General features: G+C 41.1%; 1 protein-coding gene and 1 pseudogene across 1 annotated transcript; both read left to right on the forward strand.

The window, feature by feature from the left end:
* The first annotated feature begins 4552 nt into the window (after positions 1 to 4552).
* On the forward strand, positions 4553 to 5124 carry LOC103662043 (keratin-associated protein 3-1). Its single transcript, XM_008689696.1, has one exon. It carries the CDS (start codon positions 4589 to 4591, stop codon positions 4880 to 4882), a length of 294 nt encoding a protein of 97 aa, XP_008687918.1. The 5' UTR covers positions 4553 to 4588; the 3' UTR covers positions 4883 to 5124.
* A 6103-nt stretch (positions 5125 to 11227) lies between these two features.
* LOC103662054 lies at positions 11228 to 11584 on the forward strand (annotated as a pseudogene).
* The last annotated feature ends 7769 nt before the right edge of the window (positions 11585 to 19353 follow it).

Genomic DNA, 19353 nt, shown 5'->3' on the forward strand with positions numbered 1-19353 from the left:
TGTTACTATCTACACATTCTACAGCCCACGAGGACACGAGAATTAACCCCCCAAGAAAAACAGGTAGCACTGCCAGTCAGCAGAAGCTAGGCAAAGCGTGCGCGTGCCAAAGTCCTGTGAGACCGGCTCTGGCACGTTGCACCAGGATCGTACACGTACACGTGAGACAGAACCAAAGGGCTCACCCCCTTTAAATCAGTATCAGCTGTCTTCAAGTTGCAAAACATTACCTCCGTCTAAAAGAAACCTAATCAGCACAGGCTAGAAAGCAGGCAAGCATTGTATCTATCTTGGTTATAACCACACACCAGAAAATATATGGAAAAGGCCCCCAAAGTCCACCACTTAACCCAAACCCAGAATTCTTTGCCTGCCTGCCTGCTCAGCAAAGAATAAAGTGGACATTATGCAATGAAAGGACTGACATCCATAGCCATCCTGATGCTGGCTATTTGTTCTTCCAACTGATACTGTAAAGGAGTTCATCAGAAATTAAAAAGATCATGCAATTCAGAAAACAAAGACCAAATGTTTTTACTTACAGGCATTTTTATTAGGATGACAAACTGAAAAGGCTCCTATAGCCTGCTTTTGTGAAGGGATGAAGTGCTCCATCAGGCTTAAGGAAAACTGAGTTGCCTCGAAGTGTGAAATCTCCCCACACTGACATTCCTGCTGAGTCGGAGGTGCCGTCATGGGAGGGTTTTCCCAACAGCACCCCAGAAATCCAGGATGTTGGTAAGGCACCTGAAGGCTCACAACAAACTGTGACTAACACACATAAAAGTGACCTTTCATCCCAGGCCAAGAACTTGGCAGTAAGCACATTCTGCGTCTGGGTGTTGGAGCCTCCCGTGTCTTCAGCCCTCCCTCTCGTGGGCTTTAGGCTGCTCACCCTGCAGGTCCCACACTGACCTTATCATCCATCCCTTCCCACCACCCCCAGGTGGCAGCTCTGTGGCTCAGCTCCCCTCTCACCTATGAGTAAATCTGAGACCTAAACATGGTCCATGGTCCTTGGTCTCTCTCCACACATCTTCTTGATCAGCACGACCCACAATCTCTACTTTCAAAAATGTCTCTCCAAGTCTTCCACTTCTTACCGGTTCACCCACTACTGGCATCATGGTTCATCATCTCACTTGGACCACAGACTGTTCTGCCTGTTTCCACTTTGGCCCTGCTGCACCTCCCTTTCCCCAGAACATAACACATGTTATCACCCCCTGCAGCAAAGCATCCAGTACATTCTCAGTGCCTTTACAATAAAACCTCAGCGCTGTTGAACCTACAACATCCTACAGGGCCCAGCACCTGCCTACTTCTGTGAACCTCATCTACTCTCACACTCATCTTTTCCGCACGCACAACAGCCACCTGGCAAGGGCTGTCGCTGACCACCCTGACCAGCGGAGTGCACTTCCTGCATCACCCCCAACCACTCTGTCACCTCACCATTTCATTTTCTTGTGGCACTTGTCACTTGTCATGGTCCCTCCTTCATTCTTTTATTGTCTGTCTTCCCCTACTAGAATGAACCCCTTAACAACAAGGACTTTATCTGACCTGTTAACTTCTGTATGCATAGCACCTGCCATGGTACTGGGTATTCTGCTGAATGAATTAACTAATTTTAAAAAATGAATGAACACAATTTACAGTTATGTAAAATTTATCCCAGAAAAATACTGATTTTATTAATAAGTGTGAGGAATTGCTATTAGACAAGGTGCCATTCACTAGCTGTATGACTTTAAATCATCATTTAATATCCTTACTCTCAGTTTTGTCTTCTGGGAAGTGGGTGTAGTAACAGTCCTGGTCTTATAGGGTTGTAAGAAATAAGGAAGAAAATGTGCATAAAATACTATGCACTATGCCTGGTATGCCTGGCACATGGTATATATATTCAATAAATGCTACCTATTGCAGAGGATAAGATGACCATATTGTAGTCATCTTAAAAACAAGAATATTACTTTTGTTGTAGAAACTGATGTGCCACCAGTGGTCCCCAGTAAATTGAATAATGTGATGAGAAATCCCAGATATATCCCCTCTTCTCTCTGATACCCTCTAAGACAGAAATCACACGCTCCTCAACATCTCCGCAGAACACCCAAATAGCTTCCCATTCCTTGTCCCTGCCTTCAAATTATCTCCTTTCTACCACCACCATTTTGGTTAAGAAAACAGGCTCTAAAATCAGCTCCCTTTTTATGGTCCCAAGACCTTCAATAACCTGATCCCACCCTTCACACCAGTCTTACACCAACTCATCCTGAGGGTTGTCCTCACTGTAGTCAGAACAACACGCCCGCCTGCCCACCCAGTACGAGAGAATATGGCACAGGGGTTGAGAGCGCAGCATCTGGAGCCAGACTGCTTGGCTTCAAATGCCAGCTCCATCACTTACTCACTTACTAGTTACTTAGCCCGTCGATGCCCCGGGTTCCTCATCTGTAAAGCGGCAGGGATAGCAACACTGTGTACATCATAAGCTTGTGGTGAGAACGGTATCACACACATTAAGCACTCAGCACAAGGCCTAGCACTTCGTAAGAGATGCTGCTGCTCAGCCTCCTCAAAAACTAGCCTTTCTAAAAACAAATCCAAACACGTCCCATACCTGTTCAAAGCCTTTAATGTCCATTGCCAAGAGGATGAAGTTCCACATCCTGAGGGCAGCCGACTAGGCACAGAGCAAATTCTTCCTACGGCAGCACTAACCCACCTTTCCAACTCCATCTCCCACTGCTCTCCTGCACAGCCTCCCTAAGCAAGGGAGGTCCAGAGTCCGTGCTCTGTGCCTCCCCCAGTCGACACTCTTGCCATCCCACGAACGCACCGTGGCAATGTTTCCCTTACTTCACTTGCTGAAATCCCCTTCCTACTCCGCTCTACCTGCTAAGCCCTTAATCGTATTTCGCTACCTACACACTGTTCCCTTTCCATGAAGTACTTCCTGAGTCTTCCAGGTAAAGTCAGTGGTACCTCTACTTCCAAACTCCCACACGTCACCCAAAAAACGAGAATGTACAACCCGGTTTTGTCATTTGCCGGTTTACTTCTCTGTGTCTCTTCTCTACAACTTCCTCAAGGGCAGGCACGAATTTGCTTCTTTTTCTTACAAAACGATTGACTTGCAGCAGATGTCCAACCAATGAGGGTTTGACTGAACTAAGGGACATCTACAGAAGTAATGTGGACCACAAGCAAAATTCTAGCAGAGGAATCCAAAACCACAAAATCATTTTAGTAGTGAGAAGATGACTAAAATGAAAGCAGTTTTAATGTTAAACATCTTTTGGGTCCATCATCTTGCTGATTTTGGCTTCTGACACCTTTATGCTGTACAATTTTCTACTTATTTTGTTAAAGCCTGAGCCATTTTATATGAAGATAGGTCAAGAAAAACATATTAAGACCTTCAAAGTAAAATATTTCTAAAGGTTTACTAGTTTAATATTTTTCCTACTCCAAAGCAATTCTAAAACATCACAGTAAGTTTTATACCTTTATTTATCTAAATAATTCTATCACTAGGGCTCTAGTAGTTTAGATGTAACTTGGAAATCTCCCCAAGTGTGCTCCACAGAACACTAATTTATGAAGCTAACCTATGGAAACTAACAAAGGAAATGATTCCATGGCCAAGTGAGTCTGGAGAAAAATACATGTTATATCTCTTTATTGGAAAGTCACAGAGCACTTTAGCATATACTGAAGGCTCTGGAAGGTCCACCAATGAAGAACTCTAGTTCCCAAACACAGATGTTCACGGAACTCATTTGAGGAAATACTGCACTGTTTAGTCTCTACATGGCCCCATACGACTGGTCTTTGGGTCACAAATAATCTTAATCCATAACATCGTTAGATGGAGTTTTAAAGGCTATCTGTCACTGCACAGTTCCTGGCTTCCATCTGCCTGTCCCTGACAAGTTATCGTTCACTGCACGCACGGAGGGAACGGAAAGCAAATGATTTTTACAGCTAAGAAAGTGTTTCTTTACACAGAATCAGAATATCCTCCCCTATAGATCCCATCCGTTCATCTTAACTCAGCTTCTTGGAGCCATGAAGAATAAATCAGACTTTTATTCAGCCAGAAGACCTAAATTATCACATAGAATCTTTGGTTGCTGGTAGACTAGCAATCAAAAAGCCTACTTAACCTCTTCATCTGAAAAGTAGACAAAGAAATGTGGGGATGATTTCCAGATACCTAGCATACCAGGCCGTCACTAATGATGTATAATGATTAGAGGATAATGACTTGGTGCCTTTGAAGACTGAAACGAAATGTCCTTAAATTGACAAAGAGCCAACATGAAGAGTCCTAATTTGACAACAAAACAACATAAACCCCTTTTATGAGGTAAAGAATGTGTCTCAGATAATAAACACTTAAGTAATTAGATGGTTTTAATGGAGATAGCTATAAACTGAAACACAGGGAAAAAAATCTTGGTAATAGGCTGACGCCCAGGGAGGTGAGTATATAAGAGCCAAGGCAGAAGAGAGAAGCATTGAGACACCAACAGACTTCTCTTCTCAACCCAACAAAAACCTAACTCCTGACACCATGGCTTGCTGTGTTCCCTGCTGCTGCAGCGTCCCCACCGGCCCCGCCACCACCATCTGCTCCTCTGAAAAATGCTGCCGGTGCGGAGTCTGCCTGCCCAGCACCTGCCCCCATGACATCAGTCTCCTCCAGCCCACCTGCTGTGACACCTGCCCCCCACCCTGCTGTAAGCCTGACACCTATGTGCCAACTTGCTGGCTGCTCAATTCTTCCTACCCGACTCCTGGAATGAGTGGGATCAACCTGACCACCTATGTTCAGCCTGGCTGTCAGAGTCCCTGTGAGCCCTGCTAAGCAGCCACGTCTCTGCACAGGTTCAGGGATGTGGGGCTCATCATCTGGCCTTCAACACCTGCTACTACCTACATCAAGCTAAATCAATCCCAAGTCCCTGGGCCATGTTTTCATGAATTTGCCTAACTTCTTCTCTCCTCCTTTGAGTGGAGCTGGACACCTTCTTTCCGTCTTTTAGGCCATTTCATTGCTCTTTGAGAAATAACCATTTGACTATTCCTTAATAAACTTTATTCTTGCTTGGCAAATGTGGCTTTGTGATGATTCATTCTCATGTTTCCTCTCAGGGAAAGTGGAATGCCTACCTAAACCTGAACAGCAGGTCATCATATCCAAGATTTATCCCAGCAGGAGAGTATGTGTGGTGGAATCACTGAAAAATTAGATATTGGCTCTTCGTGATGGGTTGAAAAGCGAAAATTTTACTAGGTCATTTCGTAGGATCTTTTTACTCAATAGGTATTTTTTGAAGATAACTACTATGCCAAGCCCTATGCTGGACCCTGGAGATTAGTATGTTTTTTAAATGTTTTACTTATTTTAATTTCCATTGTCCCTGAGATTGATTTTTCTTTCTTCCTTAACTGACTAAAGAAATTGATCACTTTGCTGTCACACAGAAATAATTTTGATTCCCTTATACTCATCAGTGAAATTCCAAGCTCAAAATGTAATGCAATTTGGGGAAGAACAAATACCCATTTCTTGATATATTCTGTCTCCTAGAAAAAACAATTCTGAATAAATATTAGCATTTATTGGGTATTCCTTGCTCCCTCAAATGAGGCTTGGTTTATATTAGTCAGAATTATCTTTAGACGTTTACTAGTCCAAGTGACATATAATATCATGGTGTTGAAATGAACTGAAAATATCAGGCTTTAGAGCAGTATTCTTCATCCACCAGAAATAGGCACACAATTCTGGAAGCAAAAACACAGAGTTCCTCTTAGAACAAAACTTTTATGATGACCATTAATTCATCTCCTTAGTTGTACTGGAAGATTCCAAACATGTAAAGTTTTTACAGGAAGTGCCCAAAGTGCAATCTCCTATATTTTCTTGGACTTGCCTTGGAACTTTGGGCCATTCACTTCCCTCTCAGCCTCAGTTTCCTTGTTATCACAGCAGAAATGATACTCTTATCCCTGCTTGTGTCTCAGGATTATTGTGAGAATCAAACGACCCAACGTGTCGACAGCCCCGCTCTGGATGGTGAGAGAGGCTCGCCATTACTGCCACACAATGGTTCCCAACTTTCTCATCAAAAGGCATCCCCTTATTTCTTGAAAAACATTATTTTTCCCATGTAACTTGTAAAATAATAATTCATTGCTTCCTTCACGTTTGTTCATAAATAACATTTATAAGCATCGGTGAGAATTTTAGGATTCATATACCCAAGTTACCTCTTTTTTAGTCAAAAGCAAAGAAGTTTGATGTTTTCATACATGCTTGTAAGATAAATATTTAGACTTTATTTTTATTTTTTAAAAAAATTTTTTTAAAGATTTTTTAAAATTTATTTATGTGACAGAGAGACAGCCAGCGAGAGAGGGAACACAGCAGGGAGTGGGAGAGGAAGAAGCAGACTCCCAGTGGAGGAGCCCGATGTGGGACTCGATTCCGGAACGCTGGGATCACGCCCTGAGCCGAAGGCAGACGCTTAACAACTGTGCTACCCAGGTGCCCCTAGACTTTATTTTTAATACTGAAAATAAGTCTGTGTGTCCTAGTACTACCGCTGTGGACCACTAGGCATTCAAAGACCCTTGGTGGCAGTTAAAACGCTCTGGATGGAGCCCAGGACATGAGTAGCTCTGCCCTTGAGCTGCCTCTGCAGCCCTGAGCCGGTCACTTGAGCTCTGTGGGTCTCAGGTCTTAAACGGGTTGGTTGACCAGAAGCTCTCTAGAGACACTTTCAGCTTTAACATTCTATGGCTCTAGATCATCCAGAAGCATTTTAAGTAACAAGTACTCCATGCCACTAACCAACTCCATCCCACTTTATCACTTCTGCTACTTTCGTTCATAATAGCTAACATTTGGTGAATATCTACTGGGCATTCTAATATGTACTTTGTGGGCATTATTTCTTTTATTTCTAACAAAAGACACAGACAGGTAGCTACCAACATTCTCTCCACCTTACAGGAGAGAAACCTGAGACTTGAAAAAGTTACACAAATAGTAAGTGACAGAGGGGGAATTAAACCTGAAACCACCTGAATCCAAAAGCCACTTCTTTTCCCACTGCACCAAAGCACACACCTCCTTTGCAGACAGCAATACATCCAAAACAAACAGGATTATGTAGCTCTCTTTATCCAGGAGAAAGTATATGCCACTTAACAATGCATTTTCCACTATCCCCCTAAATTGTATATTTGGTTGTATATAGTAACTCACTTTCTCTGGAGTGATTACAGTTTAAGACAAGATGAGTATACACAATGAGTCTAGGAAAAACTGTTTATGTTTCTAAGGTGAAAACAAGTCATCTTTTTTTTTAAAGTCAGACTTCAAATACTGATTAGCAACCTCAGCACAGGAGAAACATTGACTGGGTCATTAGCCTTGCACTGAAATATGGAATGTTTGGCAACTCCAACACATTTTTGATTTTCTGATGAGTTTCAATAACCCAGTTCAAGGCAAAAACAAACTACCTATAAAGTTAATTGTTTATCCTTGATAACAGAACAGAAAACCAAGTCACGTCATCTTTCTTTCAACTTTATCCTGGCCTCCAGGCCTTTCTTTCCATCTTCACTGACTCTAGCCTAATTTAGACACTGATCACCAGACCCCTGATCACAGCCTCCTACTTAACCTTGGTTCAATAATCCCATGCCTCTCCTTTCATCCAAACTATACCTCTGTCAGACCAAGCTTCTATCCCTACTATAAATACTGGCTAAATTGAATTGTTCAAAACTCTAGGATAACTCAAGATTTATTTATTTTTTATTTTTACTGAATCAAGGCTAAATTCTTTAGTGTGGCTGTCAAAACCCCCAATAACCTGGTATAGTCATTTCTACCAAATCTTACCTGCTACTAATCTTGGGGCAATGTGCAGCCTACACTCTTGTCAGAGCAATGTCCCCTCTATGACAGTCAAGAGCGTAGTCTCTGCAACCAGACTGTCTTGCTTTAAATCATATCTCTATCACTTACTAGCTATGTGTCCTTGGTCATGTCATTTAACTTCTCCCTGCCTCAGGTTCTTCAACTGTCAAATAAGATTAAAAATAGTTTCATCCTACCTAACCAGCACACCACAGAACTGTTCACATCATGAAAAACTAGGAAAACCTGAGAAAAAATTGTTACTGACCAGAGGAGACTAAGGAGACATGATGACTAAATGTATTGCGGGATCTCAGATTGGATCCTGGAACAGAAAAAGGACAGTAGTGGAAAAACTAGTGATATCTGAATAACATCTGAAGTTTAATTAACAGCAATGCACCAACATTGATTTCTTAGTTTTGACAAACGCACAATGGTATTATAAGATATTATCATTAAGGGAAACTGAGTGAGAAGTAGACAGGAACTCTGTACTATCTTTGCAAACTTCCTGTAAATCTAAAATTATTCAAGAATAAAAAGCTCATTTTTGAAATGTATGTATAAATACAGGGAACTGGTGGTTTCAGAGTGGAGGGGGTGGTGGGATGGGCAAAGGAGGTGAAGAGGAGTGTGAGATACAGGCTTCCAGTTATAGAATGAAAAAATTATGGGGATGAAAGGTACAGCACAGGGAATACAGTGAATGGTATTGCAACAGTGTTGTACCGTGACAGAGGGTAGCTACACTGTGGTGAGCACAGCACAAAGTACGGATCTGTCTAATCACTGTACCCCTGAAACTAATATAACACTGTGTGTCAGCTTTATTTCAATTTCTGAAAAGTTTTTAAAAAGTATATACCTCCTAAAACCGTAGTGACGATTAAATGAATTAAAATATGTACAGCCCTTAGAACAGTGTGTACCGACTGTCAACCTCCAGGTCCACCTTTTTATACCTTGTGACACTGGGGTGAGGACTCTTAAATCTCCTTTGATTATCTAACAGATTCCACCAGTAGGGGAGCGCTAGAAGGAGCCTGCAAGGCCTGAGGAAGAGGTCTTGCCGCCCCAGCAATAGCTCTTTATCTGGCAGCCACAGTAGATTCCAGTCTCCAGCTTCTTTCCACTGCACCTCCTCAGAAACACCCGCACCAGTAAGGGGGCACCTCCCACCTCCCATCCAAGAAGGCCCACACCCTGGCCCCACGGGGCCTCTTCCCTGAGCTTCTGAGGCAAGAGCACCAGGGGGGCAGCCCTTGGGATCTGCCCCCCAGCTCTGCAGGGCCACTCTTCCAAGCATCTGGGTTCAGTCACCGCCAACCTCTTCTCTCCAGTCCCTGACTTAAGGCTGGCAGCCTCCTTCTTACATTCGTTACTTCAGTTTTCCTTTTTGGCTTTTTCGGTCTCCCAATACTTACTCAACCAATCCCCTATCTTAAAACTCTCTCTGTTGAACTACTTTGTGTGAGGGTTTTCTTTTCAGCTTGTTTTCCTGACTAAACTTGATACAGAAGCATTTGCATAAATGTCAGTTGTCATTATTTTCCAACCTTCCTTCCTCAACCATTCATTCCATGTGTTCCAGCCCCAGAGACTCCACCCCATGATCCAGGCCCTACAACTAGGTACTGCAGAAACCGAGAAAAATAAGACACAGTCTCTGCTTTAAAGAAGCTTACATTCTAGTTAAGAACGAACACGTGTACAAAAACTGCAGCCAAGTTTTATGAGTAGATAAGGATTGCAATCGAGGCACAAGAAGGCCTGGCCAACTCTACTAGGGACAGGGGCAGCCTCGGGGAGCCACTGTTTCCCTTGCCCCAAAGGCACTTATCTCTTTTCTAAGCATTGTCTGATCAAAACAACTTACTCCAAACCCTGCAGGCATCTCTGATCACTGAGCCTCTCCACCATATCTCCTCTTGTAGGCCTTCTCAGAGGGCCCAGGGGAGAACCTGCACCGAGGAGAGAACTTGACTGTGCCACACACAAGGCTGAATGATTTGCATAAGCAATTCTCAGTTCATCTTTTATTTAACTCTTGCAATAAGACTATAGTAGGTGTGTATTATTATTTTTCCCAAATTTGTAGTTGAGAAAACTGAAGCCCAGGGTAACTTGATCTAGGGTTCACAACATGTAATTTATAATCTGGATTCAAACCTAGCTCCAGAACTCCTCCCATTACCCTGTCTTGTACTTAATTATACATTGTTTGAGTCATACGCAAAGGGATTTCCAGCCTTTTCCATCAGACCTTGTACTCTTGGAGGACAGGCACCATGCCTTCTATTTTTCTATCCCACACTTTTCAGAATATAGTAGAGATTGAATAAATATCTGGCTTATAATGAATGGATTTGCTTACCAGTGTCTTTTACTGTAGTCATGTACTAGCTTTGGCCATGACATGTTACCTCATCACTGAATTAAAGTGGAAGGAATTTTTTTTAATGCTTGATAGCAGGTGACTACCAGCTTTGGCAGTAGTTTTGAAAAATGAAATAGGCAGGTCAGCAGTTTATTCTGAAAAGAAAGGACTTTTCATGTTGTTTTGCAAAGAGATGCAAGCACATTTTTCAGACGATATATAGTCTTACGGACCTATGTTTTAATATGTACAGGCTCCTGGTTAAAAAAAAATGTCCTTTGAGAGCTTATTTAAATATTTATACATAATTGCGTACAGAGATAATGCAGTGGATCGGTATAGAAAATCATCTAGCAGGCTCTGAAGTTCCCAATCAAGATGATGTTTTTTTTAATTTTTGATATTCACTTATTCCCTCAAATCCATGAAAAGACAGCAAGGTGAATCTGGCAGGAAAAAAGTCCCAGAGGTTTTGACTTCCCAAATAGTCCAGAGCACACATTTTAAGAAGGATCATTTCTTACTTTCCAGGGAAATCACTCTTGATTCTTAACACTCTGCATTTGTAAGAACAAATTCTGGTTGGTAAAAAAGAGGAAAGTTAGAAAAGACAGTGAAGTATTTACCTGTGATTGAGTAAATGGAGAACCTACGCTGATACCATTTTGGAACCGCGACAGGAAGCACATTTGAAATGTAGCAACATAACCAAATAAAACTGAAGGAGAGCTCATCCCACTGCTGATAAATAAGAAGTTAATTATTTGTATGGGATTATACAAACAACAACAGGGAAACATTCTGATGGACAGAAGCTGTGTTCCCTGAGACAGCTCTATATAAAAGACTCACAGAGAACAACTCTGTAGAAGAAAATCTTCCTTCGCAACAAAATGTCTTGCTGTGAGTCTTGTCTCCAAGGCTGCTGCAGTATCCCCACTGGCCCTGCCACCACCGTCCGTCCCTCTGACCTATGCTATCAGTGTGGAGTCGGCCTGCCCAGCACCTGCCCACATGAGATCAGCCTCCTTCAGCCCACTTGCTGCGACACCTGCCCCCCACCCTGCTGCGAGCCTGACTCCTACGTGCCATCGTGTTGGCTGCTCGACAGCGGCCACCCTCCTCCAAACCTGAGCAGGATCTCTGTCACAACCTGTGTCCAGCCCTGCGAGTGTGAAGCACCAGGCTGCTAGCCAAAGATAACATCCAAGAGCTTGCCCACACTGCCCCAAGGGACAAGAAGTCATTAAGGGACGTTCACCAATGGTCTTTAATTAAAAGCTCTGGAAGAAAATGTTCTGACCCTGTGCCTTCAGTTTTGCAAAATTGTTCTATATTTTGAACGATGATTTCCAGTGAGAAGTCAAATAAATGCTGTCATGGACCTCCTCACTTTAAAACTAAATAAACACCACTGCGCCACGACCCACGTGCTGTCTCGTGTTTAACGCTGTAATTACCAAACAATTCTTGACACGTGTGCACATCATAAGCCTATAAATATGCCCAGCAGAATGACACTATCTGATGACATCAACATAAATCTCATAGGCAAAAAAAGAGGACTCACAAGCATATGTACATACATGAAGAAAATTGCCTGAATAGTCAAATATATTAAGCTCTAAGCTTAAAATCATTTTAAATTCCAAGGTCAGCACCTACTTTTAATTTTAATGTTTCCCCTGCCTCTTTAAGTAACTACCTCACATATCTCCTTTTAAAGATTCTGAGAAACTGGCAATTAAACATCCACATACAGAAGAGACCCCAAAGACTGAGCTTAGCCATATTTTTTCATTGACTCATTTAGGTGAAGCTTTGAATGTAAAACTGTTTTGACAAGTATAAAAGCACTTCACAAATGAAATGAATTGTTCTGCTTCTGTAAAGTATTATTATTAGTATTATTAGTATTGGTATTATAAGGGGCTATTCTAAAAATAAATACACACCTTTTTTCATTCTAATTTGTAATTTAATCCAAATCAATACACATTTATCAAATGCCTACTATGACCTAGGTACTTGACAGAGACAAAGAAAATGAAGACATAATTCCCACTTCAGAGAGTCTGCACAGGAGTGAGGAAGACAAAGATAAATGATAAGCCATAATATATATCAGACTGAAACGAGGTCTAAATGAAAAGACAGGCAGCATACTTTGTGAAAGCAAAGAACGAAAACATCTAGAAGAACAACCTAAAATTGCCATGAAGGAGATATTTGAGCTGATGCTTGAGGAATGAGCAGGATTTGAGAAGTAGAGAATCGGGAAGGACACTGCAAGAAACAGTCTGATCACAGAGATGTAAAGTATCTAGAAGGCTCTAACCTCCATTTTTATTGGTAAGCTTTGTGATACATATCAATATTGTAAGCAAAAGTCAAGCCAACTTCACTAACGAGTTCTTCTTCTCATAAAATGCATGGTTTATTTACCAATGACATTTAGTAGTTTCCACTGATTTGTCTCAGCCAGGTTTCTTCTCTTTTAAACAGGCCAAGTTGGTTTTCAGTAATGTCCCCTTAGAAACACCCCACTAAAGAATCCATATTCGTGTTTACGCGACAACAACTTGCCATCCAACAAATTATGTAATTTAGATTCTACTACCTGAATCGTTTTTGTGCTGATCAAGGGGAAGTATGTGGAGGTGCTGGAATCAGGATATTACACCCTGGAGATTATTATTTTTTTTTTAAATGATTATTTATTATATTATGTTAGTCACCATACAGTACATCCCCGGTTTCCGATGTAAGGCTCGATGATTCATTAGTTGTGTATAACACCCAGTGCACCATGCAATACGTGCCCTCCTTACTACCCATCACCGGTCTATCCCATTCCCCCACCCCCCTCCCCTCTGAAGTCCTCAGTTTGTTTCTCATAGTCCATAGTCTCTCATGTTTCATTCCCCCTTCTGATTACCCCCCCTTTCTTTATCCCTTTCTTCCCCTACCGATCATCCTAGTTCTTATGTTCCATAGATGAGAGAAATCATATGATAGTTGTCTTTCTCTGCTTGACTTATTTCACTAAGCATTATCTCCTCCAGTGCTGTCCATGTTGTAGCAAATGTTGAGAACTCGTTCTTTCTGATAGCTGAGTAATATTCCATTGTATATATGGACCACAACTTCTTAATCCAGTCATCTGTTGAAGGGCATCTCGGCTCCTTCCACAATTTAGCTATTGTGGACATTGCTGCTATGAACATTGTACACCCTGGAGATTATTCATTCCAACTTCCTCATCTGCCAACCTAGACTCCAGCAAATCAAGGCCAATTGAGGTGAAGAATGCTGTAAAAGGCATTCCTCAAAGGAATTTACAACCTAATTGAAGATCCAAGATATAAAAACAAATACGCACAGTAGGAAGTAGGTCCATGAAAAAAGGATTTCTATAGCTCTAAATCACACTGGGTCAGATCCACTTCCAGAACCTACTGGTGTTTTGTGAATCTTAGGACTTCTCCTTTTATTCCTTGTTTCAATTTATTTTAAATTTAGTATAGCATTCATTTGAAAATGAATAAAGATGAGGTGATTTTCTTTTATCGGTACATTTTTTTTAAAGATTTTATTTATTTATTTGACAGAGATAGAGACAGCCAGTGAGAGAGGGACACAAGCAGGGGGAGTGGGAGAGGAAGAAGCAGGCTCCCAGCGGAGGAGCCTGATGTGGGGCTCGATCCCAGAACGCTGGGATCCCGCCCTGAGCCGAAGGCAGATGCTTAATGACTGAGCCACCCAGGCACCCCCTTTTGACGGTACACTTAACAAAAGTCAGCAACTGAGTGGATCCTTCTTCCCAGTGAATTTACATTTTCACTACATATTTCACTATAAGATTGGTATAACTTTGAGTAAAGACTGTTAAAAAAAAAGAGTAATACAACCTTCAGAAACTTGGAATAGATTAAAAATGAAAAGGGGTTTCATCTTATTCCATTCTGGCTATCACCCCACTTACTCAAGATAACCTGAATTATAGCCTCAATAAATAAAGTATGTCTGAAATACATATATGCAACATTCATCTATAAGTAGCCATGTCCTTATTGACTTTATTGAGAGAATGGTCCAATTAACCATTTAAGTTATATGTACTGAAATTAGTAATTAAAAATTGTATCATGTTATGCATATTATTTTAAATTAAGGGGTAGAAAAACAAGGAAAAGAATATAGCCTCTGAAACTATAGCTAAATTGTCTCTCACACTGATTATCCATAATTCATATAAGGTTTGGCATTCCAGGACCCTGTGAAAATGTAATCATTCTATGACAAAAATGACAAGTCAATGAGTCAAAAACATGATTTACCTTAATAAGGGAAGGACTCTTAATGGACAAGTAAATACCAAACTGATTAGAGAATCTTAGTGAAGAGGGGTGGGATAAACAAAAATGAGAGGAAGCCTTCTGGTTGGACCAACACCCACTGGGGAGCGTATATAAGAGCCCCAAAGCAAGAGGAGACATTTGTACCTCAGAAACCTCATCTTTCCAAGAAACCAAGAGCAACCAGATTCCCAGCGTCATGGCTTGCTGTGTTCCGTGCTGCTGCAGTGTCCCCACCGGCCCCGCCACCACCATCTGCTCCTCTGAAAAATGCTGCCGGTGCGGAGTCTGCCTGCCCAGCACCTGCCCACACACAACTTGGTTACTGGAGCCAACCTGCTGTGACAACTGCCCCCCACCCTGCCACATTCCTCAGCCCTGTGTGCCCACCTGCTTCCTGCTCAACTCCAGCCACCCCACCCCAGGCCTGGAGACCATCAACCTCACAACCTTCACTCAGGGCTCTTGTGAGCCCTGCATCCCAAGCTGCTGCTGAATGATGTCTACTTTGCTCCGTGCCTGACAATGAAGAAGCCAGAAGCTGCCTATTCAGAATTCACTTGCCTCGGCAGTTTATCAGATGTTGAAGCAAACCAGATGGCTCAGATATGGAAAACCTACCTCTCATTTTAATGGAAAGAAAAAAAAATCAAGAAATTTTTTATGGTTATTTGGCTGAATAACCATTTGGTTCATTTGGGCAGGTGAACATCATCTACTATCAAAATACTACTGAAATCTCTAAGAGCTCAGACTATATTTTCTGGTCATGTTGCTTCCTGGATCCCATTTCTTATACTGGATATTTTCATAGAGAAAAAAAATTCTTGATGGGTTTTCCAATAAACTTCATTTCTCTGGCAAGATATGTTGTTTGTGTATGTTAGAGTTCTGGGTATATTTCTTCAATTTTAAAAAAGGTAAAGATAAAATGATTATTTTCTTTAAAAAAAGAATCTATTAGAAGAACGCTTGGAACTAGCTAACTTGCTAACTTCAAATTGATTATCTTTTATGTTCTCTCCTTTTCCTCAGCCAAATACAATTTGGAGGTGAGCCAATATTTATTTACCTACACTTTGCTGGGTAAATCACATTATTAACTCACATAATTCTTAAAACATCACTCATAGATGAGAAAAATGAAGCTTTAAGAAATACTCAACATTCTCAAAGTTACTTAGTAAGAAACCCAGAATTCAGCTCCTTGTATGTCTGATTTTAAAGTCCAATTCTTTCTACCATATGACAAAGGCTCCAATACTAAGAGCCAGAAGCTGACTGAACAGTTACAACATCAACTTCAAATGTGCAAGAGAAATAAAAAAATGTAAGAATCTTTAACAAAATCATCACATCCAATTGTAACAGAAAAGGATCTATTGGCTCACAGATTAAAAGTGGCAGGTATTCGGGGCGCCTGGGTGGCACAGCGGTTAAGCGCCTGCCTTCAGCTCAGGGCGTGATCCTGGCGTTATGGGATCGAGCCCCACATCAGGCTCCTCTGCTGGGAGCCTGCTTCTTCCTCTCCCACTCCCCCTGCTTGTGTTCCCTCTCTCGCTGGCTGTCTCTATCTCTGTCCAATAAATAAATAAAATCTTTAAAAAATAAAAAAAAAAATAAAAAAAAAAATAAAAGTGGCAGGTATTCGGTTCTAAGATCTGAGTCATTTAGGGGGCCTACTGATTTCAACTTCATTTTCCCTTAAAGAGAACTTCAGTGGTCAACTCTAGAAGCAGGGCCCTAGGAATATATCTCTACTTGCCACCGTCCTTGGCACAGAAATTCAACTCCAGTGATCAACAGAATGCCAAAACTTTTCAGGTGATGAGCTGAAAACTAGAGCTAAAGCCTTGATTAAACATGATTTAATGGGGTGCCTCGGTGGTTCAATCAGTTAAGCGTCTGCCTTCAGCTCTGAGGGTCCTGGGATCGAGCCCAACATCAGGCTCCTTGGTTGGCAGGGAATCTGCTTCTCCCTCTCCCTCTGCCCCTCCCCTTGCTTGTGCTCTCTCTCTCTCTGTCAAATAAATAAAATCTTTAAAAAAAATACACATGATTTAATCTATGACTTAGTTTTACTTGTTTTTAGCAACCTACTTAATTTTATCTTGAGATTATCCTTTACCCAGCCTTAGAGAGAGAATACATATATAATACATATATAACACATATCATGAGGTATACATGTGTAATACATATATAATGTATATATGTGTCATTCATATACAATGGCACAAGTCAAAATCTGAAAGCACTGAGCTAAAACCAAAAGAATAAAGGCAAAGAAGAAAAAAGGCAAGGCAAGGACGGGAAGAAGTAAATGCGTTTAAATAAATATGCTTCTCAATGTCCTTGGTGTGCCTGCCAGTCTCTCCAGAGACGGATTTCTCAGATGATCTCACAGGCTTATTAGTGGTTTGAATGAACAGAACTCACCAGCCATGGGATACATGGGACAAAACCTACAATAACGTCAACAAGAGATTTAGTCCATTCACTCATTCATTTGGCCAGTATTTCATGAGTGCTTCCCCTGTGCCAGGCACCATATCTGTGCTAGGATTGTAAAGATAAAAGATAGAGTGCTCTCAAGTTTCTCTCACATCTGGTTATTTTTTTTTTAATTTATTTATTTGGGACGCCTGGATGGCTCAGTCAGTTAAGCATCTGCCTTCAGCTCAGGTCGTGAATCCATTGTCCTGGGATCGAGTCCCACATCTGGCTCCCTGCTTAGCAGGGAGCCTGCTTTTCCCTATGCCTGCCACTCCCCCGGCTTATGCTCTCACTCTCTCTCCCCTCTCTCTCTGGAAATAAATAAATAAATTTTTAAGATTTTACTTATTTATGGGGCGCCTGGGTGGCTCAGTCGTTAAGCGTCTGCCTTCGGCTCAGGGCATGAGCCTTGGGTCCTGGGATCAAGCCCCGCATCGGGCTCCATGCTCCTCTGGGAGCCTGCTTCTTCCTCTCCCACTCCCCCTGCTTGTGTTCCCTCTCTCGCTGGCTGTCTCTCACTCTCCGTCAAATAAATAAATAAAATCTTTAAAAAAAAAAAACTGCCTGCCTTGGTCATTTCTTTAGGTCTCAATTTCATTATTGGCCTTCCATGTACACGTAATAAAACTATGCTGTTTTTCTCCTGTTAATCTGTCTCATGTAAATATAATTCTTAGGCCAGCTGGAAGACCTTCAAGGGTAGCGAAAGCATTTTTCCTTCCCCACAGCCCCACTGACTATAGATGGTATAATTAAAACTGGGCACGTTCGTGTGTGCGTGTGTATGTATATAGATTTTCAGCAATTTGAAAATCTACCATCTAATCAGAATCACCATGTTTTTCCTGCATTTGCTTAAAGGAAAAAGGTACCTTTGTTTCTAAAAATAAAATGTTTAGTATCTCTGACACATACTTTAAAACTTGCAGGTTAAACCACAAAAAAGGTAGCTCCATCTCAATAGGTCCTATATTTAGTTTATAACAAGTCAGTCACCAGGCCATCTAAGGCAAATTAGCTCACCTCTCTAGGATTCACTGCTCTAATTTATAAACAAAGGAGAGTTATTCCCAGGTCTCTTAGTCCATGGCAAAGAAAAAAATTTTAATAAAGTATCACAAGTCTTTTCAATAAAAGAGATGAGTTTGCTATCATAAACTTATTACTTTACAACTGTTTCTAATCTATAACTTCAAATATTATTTAGAATTATGGAAACATTACATTCTACACAGAACAGTAACAATTTATCTTTATAAGCTTGACTCAAAGTAACACTGCATCCTAAATGAGAGAGATCTCTTTCTGTCACGAAATTCTGTGAGAGTCTGCAAACCCCTCTGTACCTTTTTTTTAAATGTCAAAATAATTTCCTTCTGCTTATAATTTTATGTTTCTATAACCCTTCCTATCATAATGTATAATAACAGCAACTTATAATATGTGCATGATAAACCTTCCATCAGACTCCAAGTTCCACGAGAGCAAAAAAGAGGTCGATTTTGTTCACTGCTGTATATCCAAAATTTATCACAGTGCTTGACACATAGGAACTGCTCCATAAATGTCTATTAAATTATTTTTAAAATACTGAAAATGTTCATCAGTCCTAAGTAAAAGAGTGAGCAATTGGCAGGTAGTCACTCAAAGATAAATCTGGTTGAAGTCCAAGGACACCAGCAGAGATTACAAATCCTTTCTTCCAAGCAGAGTCATAGAGAACTTTTTTAAAATTTGAAGTTTATTAATTTCTGTACCAGCTGTTTTCTCTAATTGTAGGTATGAACCTTCGGATAAATGCCTGCTGTTTCCTACAAGGTTGCTCTTTTACTTATCTGCTATTTTTTTTCTTCTTTAGACTGTTTTTTCCTCTTTTCTTACTTTGAATTTGATCTGCAGCTTACTTGGATAATGTTTACCATTGTGTAGCACTTTATGGTTGTCTATGGACAATAATCTTCCAAGCAGAAGAATGTAGATATTATGACCCTTATCTTGCAGAGGAGAAAAATGAAGCTGTAAAATGTGAATGACTCGCCATAACAAGGAAGTCAATGAGCAGGACTGGGACCAGAAAGAGCTTTCTATCTCCTAATGTGGTCCTCTTGAATCTACACGCCTTCCGGGAAACCACACAGACATGCCCCCCATTGTGCACAGATGCA

The sequence above is a fragment of the Ursus maritimus genome, unplaced genomic scaffold (genome assembly GCF_017311325.1).
Source record: "Ursus maritimus isolate PB19 unplaced genomic scaffold, ASM1731132v1 scaffold_24, whole genome shotgun sequence".
In the NCBI taxonomy this organism is placed as follows: domain Eukaryota; kingdom Metazoa; phylum Chordata; class Mammalia; order Carnivora; family Ursidae; genus Ursus; species Ursus maritimus.

What these genes read in the sequence shown, in the direction of transcription:
- LOC103662043 (XM_008689696.1), top strand. Translation starts at nt 4,589, where the DNA reads ATGGCTTGCTGTGTTCCCTGCTGCTGCAGCGTCCCCACCGGCCCCGCC.